Raw genomic sequence first — 8,757 nt, 5'->3', positions numbered from 1 at the left:
CCCACTCATACAGCAATGACGCTTATTTTGTCGTGTTAATCAAGTTGCTCGTACCAAAAAAGGAGAGGACGACGTAAGGGATAAAGACGGGATAGAGACGAACGTGGAAGAGAAATGAACGTGGCCCGACAGTGCGGATGGAAAGTGAAGACGTGAACACAGGGACGATGACAAAGGGAAAGAAAGAGAGATAGAGAGAGAGAGAGAGAGAGAGATTGCGCGTGCAAGAGGGAGACAGGGAAGGGAATGCGAAGATAAGCGAGGAGAGAGAGAGAGGGAGTGAAGAAAAGACACCGAGGGAGAGACGGAATGGGAAGGGAACCGGACACACGAACGAGTCGGATGAAGATTTATAGGGACGCGCGATCTTCTAATAATCACGTGGCGGCATGCAGAGGAAAACGGAGATGAGAGAGTGAGAGAGATAGGATTGGAGGAAAACTGGATCACATGCTAATCAGAACCGCGTTAACCTCTGTTACATTTAATCGAATGTAATTGTACTAAAGCCTATAATGATATAGAGATAACTCTTGGCAGAGAAAGAATGATAGATAGAGAGAGTGTGTGTGCGTGTGTGCGTGTGTGGTAATATACGCGCGAGAATGAGAGTGAACGAGAGGGAAACGGAATAATTACGTACTTTAAAGCGCGAGTGTATGTTGCGCGTCTGAATGGTCGATCCTTAATAATTGTATAGTAGAGAATGAATGAGCGCCCGTGGTTTTGCAAGCGTGTAGAGTGATATTTTGGTGAAGAGTGAAAATGTGTGTGTGTGAATTTGACGACAGAGAAAGAGAGAATGATGGGCGGAGAGGAGAAGGTGAGGATCGTGTGGATCGAGCGACGGTGAATCTTTGGTGGAGAAAACGTTGTGACCGCGTGGAAAATCTACCCGAATTTTTAGGAAAGCGTTTTATTATTTATTCTCTTACACGTCGTACACACGCGCGTAGAGGCCGTAGTGCGGTTAGGTTATACAGGATGGAAAAGAGGAGAGGAAAAAAAAGAGCGCATGGTGAAAACAGAAAATACTTAGAGGAAAAAGGACGGTCGTCCGAATCGTGTCTCTATTTAGCGATTAGATGAACGGTTTAGTGTTCTTTAGAGGATCGTTTAGATAGGTTTTTCTCTACGATACCCGCGGTGGCTCAGCGAGGGTTACTTAGGAATCGCGAACGTGCCAAGTGTGATCTTCGAATGTGTGTTTCTCCAGTGCCGGGAGGATTCGAAATGGAAGCAAACGAGAGAGAAAGAGAGAGAGAGAGAGAGAGAGAGAGAGAAAAGAAAATGGTGGATAGAGAGGGGAACCGGAGAAAACGGTGAAGAATTTCCGAGTAGAATGGCCGCACACTTAAACTCTGTATCCGGCTAATGGACGAAGCTGGTGAAGAATTAAACGGAGAGAGAGAGAGAGAGAGAGAGAAGGGAAAATTCGATTACGTTGTCGTGGAATCAGTGAAGTAATATCAGTGTGTGCTTGTACCGCAATTCGTTCAATTCCAGTGATTTTTTGGTGATCGATCGGGTATCTTTCGATGTATGCCAGTAGTTTGGGCCAATCGCGAACACGAAACAAGGGCAATCCCTGTTTCTCCGGACAGTGTGCTGACTCGAATGAATGAAAAACAGTGGTGTTAGGAGTGCGGAGGCCTCCGGCGGAGCAGAATCGAACCGACTTGACATTTCTTCATCGGTGTCATCGAAAGGTCAGTTTGAAAAAATTCCACTTTTTTTCTTGCACTCTTGTGTGTGTGAATATTTCACTATTTTCTTGGTTTCTTTCGTTCGAATTATTATTGCCACTTTTTTGGTCGTTCTCTTTGTTTGTTTCTTTTATCTCTCTTTCGATCGTACACCGCTTGAAGAACATGTCGAAATGGACCCTCTTAGTTTATTCCCATCGAGCGTGCAGCTAAAAAGAATTACGGGTAATGCATCGCTGTATATTGTAATTAGGTATGCATTTCTTTCGTAACCAAAAGTATCGCGGCTACATGGATAAAAAGGTGTTTCCCAAGGATCGCGGGACCGGTTGTCTAAACGAGCAATTACTATTTATCGTTTCTTTTCCTTACTATCCGATAGAAAAACTAGATTACACTTTCGTCATAGTCGTAATTTATTCAGCAAAATTTCAGTATAATTCAGAGAGCAATTACGGGACTTTATGGCAAACACCTGTTTTCAACGTACACGCGAAGTTTATGGAAACGTCGTTCAGGTAAAAGAGAACCGTTTGCTAAAGACAAATATATATATATATATTCGCTGCGTTTTCTTTCGAAACCTGTAAATACTCGAAGCAACAGCGAAACAAAATGGAAAGAAAGAATAGAGAAAGGCGACTCCGGTGAGAGAGAGATCCTCGATAGGACCAAAACTCGGGGAATGTTCGCGGGCGAGTGGCCATTTGAAAATTTACCGCTGCTCCGCGCGACACGAGGCCAAGTTACCAAGTGATGTAATTCGTAGCGTATTTTTGGAATAGGATGCTTTCGGCATGAAACCGCTTGGCACCTTAATAGCGACACTAGAGAGCAAAACCGCCGACAGAAAACACTATCCCACGCTCCTTTCGTTCGTACCGTTCCTCTACTCGACCGGTCGAGAATTCAAATTCGCATAAAGAACGATCCAAAATGAAAATCAAAACGTAGTATTATCACTACTCGACTGTACTTCCCCCTCGGCAATCTCCGTGCAATCACAGTTAAAGAAATACAATTGCAGAAAAAGAAAAAAATGATCCGTACGATCCATCCTACCTGTGCGATCGCGTGAAAATCGCGCGAGAGTGAAATACGCTCGAGTTGAACACACCCCCCGATTCCTCCGTTACACCATTAACGCGCAATCACTAGTCACATGTTGGAACGCATGTCAACCGTGATCCATTCCGTTTCCCAGTTAGCTCGCATGCCTGTCAAAACACGCGTCTATTACATTATACATATTGGCTCGAATGCGGATGCTCGCGTCCGTCGAGAGCGCGTTAAGCGTGCCAAGCAGTGACCAAACGCACCATCTGTCGGCTCGGTGAAGTTTCTGATCGATGAAGAATCGACGACGGCGTATATCGCTTTGCAGGCTATAGCCTGCGCCGTCGCCGCTTCCACGTCCACCCTCCCTGCTTCGCCGAGCCGGCGACACGTCGGAGAACTCTGCCGCGGCGAATTCTTGTGCTGTGTTGTAAAACTTAGATCGACATTAATTTAGTTTATACCTTGTATACACGCAATTTAAACGATATACGTAATAAACGATAATTAACGAAACACGTAATAAATGTATAAACGACAAAGACGACAAATGGACGACGATTAACGGTAATTACGACGAGGGAAGGACGGTATTTAGGAAAAGAGAAAATGGAAACGATCGGAGAAGAGAAGGAATGGAAGAGTATAGATGTACATATATATAGATGGGGGAGAAAAAAATAATCTGGGGATCTCGCGAAATCTCGTTTACATGTAGATCGCTACGTTCCCTTGGGATCTGTACACCGGGTGTCCCGCGAACTTTCTTCCGGTCTGTTCTCTCGCGTTAACGAGAGATGGGGCGAAGAAGGGGAAAAACGATCACGGAGAGATGATACGGAAGGTGAGAGAAAAATATATGTGGAACTGATATACGTAATACATGGTCCAGCTCGCGCAAGCGCATCCATTGAGCACCGGCCGGCCTTTCTTTCTCCAGAGATTTATTTATGTATCGAACTTTTTGTCCCTTTGAGGAGCAACGAACCTGTGAAAAACGGAAAATCGTCGACGATCGCTCGCGCTGTCTCTTGCGAACTCGTCTTCCTTTTATCGTCGAATCGGCAAGGAGAGTGGGGAGAAGCGCCGAAACCTCGTACGTTTACGGTCAGGGGTCGTGATTCTAAATTGCTCCGGCAAATTGGCGTCAATTAAGCTCGATAGCCCGTCGAGGGGCTCCGCATCGTTGTCGGTATGGGTTTTCGTAAAAGTTTCAAGGAAAGAGGAACACCGGCGGTAAATAACGCGTATATATTTACACACATACACCTTCGGCTTTCGTTTCTGATCTACTTACCTCCGCAATTGTTTCCTTCTTTTTTTCAGTCCCTCTCCCTCTCTCTCTCTCTGTTCGTTATTTCGTTTCGTCGGTTAGATAGCCTTGTGTGTAGCAGTAGCTCGAGACCGAGGAAGGTTATCTCCGTTCTCGCGGTTTTAACATCGAAAGCTACTTACCGGGAAACTTACGTAACCTCCGCCGCCGGTATATCGCGTTATTAAAAAGCGCAAACTAAGCGGCGTGCTTCAATTTCCACGACCCGTTCGCGATATTATTTTCCAACGCGGGCATTTGCACCGGCGCGTATACGCAACATTCGTCGGACTGTCAACCGGGGTGGCATTTTTGCTACGCCGTTTCTCTACTCGGCATCTAGCGACAGCGCTGTGCCTGCCAACGCGAGATCGACGTCGATTAGTCCGACGACTTTTTTTCGTTTCGATCGTATACGTATATCGTCGTGTTGATTAGGTGAAATTTTCGCGTTAGTCTGGTCAGTCGTCGAGAGGGAGGAAAGGTTTTCCAGTTCGGATAGATCGATTAACCTCGCACGATTTCGGTAGGACTTTTGCCGCGTTTCGCGGTGGACAAGTGAGACATGTGTTAATTCTGGCTGCATTAATCAGCGATACCATCTATGTAGGCCAGGTAATGGCCGGCATTGAAGCGTAGGGTGCGGCTTTCGAGACAAAGGAAGTATTTATTGCCCTTGCGTCACAGGTATCGACTGTTACGACACGCGTTAGTTGTGAACAGTGCCGGGCAAAATTTCACGCATAAATGCCTGTCTGACAAACCGTTTTCAGAGACTTTTCGCGGGCACTAGGTTGCTAGCATTAATCCTCGTTGAAATTCTTTTCCTCCGGAGCGGTGCATTGTGTTGTGTCTCAATTCGTCGGCGCGTATGTTCGTGGCAGAAAGTTAAATCGGTCGATCGGTCGATCGAACGTGGAAAATATCCTTTTCGTTCTTTGTTCATTCAAGGTCCTCCGGTTCACCGCTTAGGGAACGCGGAGAAATTCGTTTGCTCTTTATCGCGGAAAATTTATCACCGGTGTTTCTCCCTTGCCCCGGTTCCCTGTCGTTCGTGACACACGCGTTGGAAAAACAGAAACTTGTGCAATAACCGCGCGGCGTTACTTAGCCGATAAACATCGGGCCCCGCCGTTCGTCGATCTTCCATATTCACCTTTAATCCGCCGTCTCGTCTCGCGCAGGCAGCAATGCAATTCTCGCGGATCCTAACGCGGGAGGACGAGAAGGAAACGGAGAGGAAAAGGGTGTCTATCGAGGCGCATGCCGCGAGCGATCGCCGTGAGCACACCAGTTTTAGCTTAAAATGAAAGAGAAGAGGAAGAAGAAAATTTTGTATCCATTGGATAGCGAGACTACTGATATATAGAGTAAACTATACGTGTATAAACGCGGCGACAAAAGAGAAAACGAGAAAAAAAGCGGACGGGGTAATGAGAAAGGGAGAAGAATTCCTAGCGTTAACCGGAATGTGTGAGATGCAAATTATATATTTTATCTTTACTCTTATATAGTCGCGTAAGGGAAAAAAGACGAAAAAAAAAAAAGAACACTACAGATATACGTAATTTAAAGACAAAGTTAGAGGAAGAGAGAAAAAATGGTAGGAGGCGAGTGTGGTAACGTGATTTGTAACGTAGAGTTTAGACGGTGGCGAGAAAGTGGGAGAGAGGGACGAAGGTAGAGGATTTTAAGGATTCGCGCGGAGGGGAAAACCGGAGTGAGAAATGAACGATAGCAGCACATGTGCGTACGTACGAAGTGAGTCACTAAGCTAGCGCTTAATCGATAAGGTCAACGTCTAAAGCCTAAGTCTTAAGATGATAATTAAATAGAATTAAGGAAACGGGCATGTCGGTGGCAGCGAGCGGGGGCGGTTTGCGTCGTGGAAAACAAGAGAAGCTGGTAGACCGTGGGTCCGGAAAAGAGTGCTTTCGGTCGCCGTTCTATGTACAACATGGGCAATGCGCAATTAAGTAACCAGAGCATACGTACATATGTGTGAGTGTGAGTGTGTGTGGGGTTTGCGATCGTGTGTATATAGTTGATGTCTATTTGGGGAGCTCGCAGACACCACCTAATTCAGATAGAGGATTTGCAACAAAAAAAATGCTTCGCAAGAAACGAGCAGCTTTCGGCCCCCTTCGCGTAATAATTTATCGACGCCATTGTTGCAACGTGTAGCAAAACGCGCACCCCTTTACGTTCATTTTCTTTTTACATTTTTCTCTTGTTCTCGGCAATTTGTTCAATAAATATTTTTTACTACGTACACCGGTGTGTGATTAAGAAAAACTGAAGAGAAGCTTGCGTTGAGAAGAAATCTGTACAGAGTGAGCGTTCACGTTTTCTCCCGGTTCAAATACTTCGATTATAGTTTTTACCCCGCTTTACGCTGTCTGCAGCGTTCTTAAATTCGAGAGAAACGTGCAAATTCGGCGAGTAATTCAACAGCCAACCGTCCTCGCACGCTCATGCACCGAAGAGTTCCTGACTGCCTGTCACTCTCCAGACAGGTGTCGCTAGTTTCGTATACCTTTCTATAGGTACTGCTGTATATCTATCTAAATACGTAAAAATGGATAAGTAATTGTCGGAACGATATAGAAGTCCATCGCCTCTCTAACTTCGGTGAACGCGAGATCCTTCGCTACGAGTGCTGCTAATTTCGAAAAGAAACGTTTAGATTCAATTCGCCGTCTTTTTTTACCATAGGAAATACACGGGGGACAAAGGGAAGAAACAAGGATCGAAGATGGTTTACGATTTCATGTCGGTGAAAAAACGGGAGAGAATTCGCTACACTCGATTAGATCACACCGTATTCGTGATAAAATTCTATTCAGCTGTGTAACCTCGATTGGCGTTCTTTTTCTATCGGTTCCGGTACGAGTGAATCATGTTCCGCGTGTCGCTTAGATTGAAAAAAAAAGCCAAGGAATAAAAATATCCGAGACCATGTTCGTTCATTTTTAAATCACATCCGACGCGTATTTGTAAATACAGGTAAACACGAGGCAAAATACGAAAATCAAACGAACGTCGTTATTTACAAATTTATCCAATTTGTCAAATTTGCGGTCTCTCGTTGATATAATAATTCCGCTCGGTGAAGACTGATAGGACCCGGTAACACGAGACGGAAGACACTGTTTCGCACCGTAACCAACTTCAAAAGTATCGTAATTTCGACTTGGGAAAATTCGTTCGCTGCGAGATGCATTTCTGGTATTAATTCGATGATCGTTTCTGTCGGGGTGGGGGAGAAAATAAAACGAGAAAAAAGCAACAACAACAGTACTTATATATCGAGAGAGAGAGTGCTCTGACTTCTTTTTTTTTTCCGAGACGCGACGAAAACGAGTCCTCGTGCCACGGACTACGCTGTTACAAGAGAGAGAGAGAGAGTCGCATTGTAAATAATTAATTGCACGTGAACGTGAATCGGTGGCGAGGTTTTTTTTATCGGCGGGGCAATGTGAAAGGCGACGTCTGACGTCGTGGCATCGAATTGCGAGCCGCGACCACTGTATACGATACCGCGTAGGTAAAGTAGGTACCTGTTTAATAGACTAAAACGAAGATTACAAAGTAATGGTAGCAGAGAACTAATTAATTAACTATTTATTGATACGGTACTGTAACGATATACGAGCAACGCCATGGCGTACGGATTGTTCGATCATTAAACGGATTCTGATCGAATCGTCTGTAACCGGTGACGAAGAAAATAGAGTAAATGTATGACAATATTATTAAGAGCCGCCACGTTGTCGTCCCCAGATGTACTCGCGATCGCTCCAGTCTGTAGCGTCCCCTTATGCTTCGTTTCCAACGACGAACGTTGAGCTTTCAATTTAATTACCACGAATGTCTTAACAATGTAGAATAATTGAAAAGTGTCTACGGGTATTTATGCGCAAGATTGTCGACGTCCACGCCTGTAGACACTCGCACAATTATCCGTACTCTCGTAGAACTTAAAGTTACTAGAATGTTTGTGAACGAAGCTTGACCCTCTGCGGTCCAACTAATCCATTTAATACGCACTTATTTGCTCACTCTCGAGCAGTACCATGCAGCTTCCCTTTATCTCCATATTTCAGCTTAATATTAGTTGCCAAATACTAAGTTTCAAAAAATTTCAATTTTTCAAAAATTTTTTTGCAAATCTCAACTTACTAAATTTTCAAAGAATTGTTTATCCCGAGGGCAGAAATTCTCACTTCGAGTCAGACTCGACCGCAAACGGTTGAGATATCGTGGAACCCAGAATTATGTAGATCATTTTTTTCTCTACATTAGCTACACACTCGAGTGATCGGTGTTACGTGGACACATTGCTCCGACCGAACCGGTGGTACATCCGTGTACATGTTATACTATACACACACAGACACGGTGCATACACAGATTGAGAAAAAGGCACACGTACAGCCGCGCGCGCGGACGCACGCGCACACATGTACACGCAGCAGCAGCAGCAGCAGCAGCATCAGCACACGCCCAACACACAAAAACAACCCGGGTACAACGCATTCGTTCGAAACGGTTACGCGCGATGCGGAAGGCAAAAAGAAAAAGAGAAAAAAAAAAGAAGAAATAATACACACACGTTTAGATAGGGGTGTGCCTGCACAGGCCGAAAAAAATTGTGCAGGCAGCGCCACTTTACCGAAGTAT

The 8,757-nt window shown here is 44.9% G+C and overlaps 1 protein-coding gene across 1 annotated transcript in view; it reads left to right on the top strand.

The window, feature by feature from the left end:
- Positions 1-878, top strand: part of LOC108574664 (homeotic protein antennapedia-like) — a 15,730-nt gene extending 14,852 nt beyond the window's left edge. Inside the window, exon 3 of the mRNA XM_017937287.1 lies at positions 836-878. Coding sequence (XP_017792776.1) covers positions 836-878 — 43 coding nt within the window. The remainder of the gene's footprint in view (positions 1-835) is intronic.
- Positions 879-8,757: the final 7,879 nt, after the last annotated feature.

Source organism: Habropoda laboriosa, unplaced genomic scaffold (genome assembly GCF_001263275.1).
Source record: "Habropoda laboriosa isolate 0110345459 unplaced genomic scaffold, ASM126327v1 scaffold203, whole genome shotgun sequence".
NCBI lineage: Eukaryota > Metazoa > Arthropoda > Insecta > Hymenoptera > Apidae > Habropoda > Habropoda laboriosa.
This window is presented reverse-complemented; position numbering and strand designations above follow the sequence as displayed.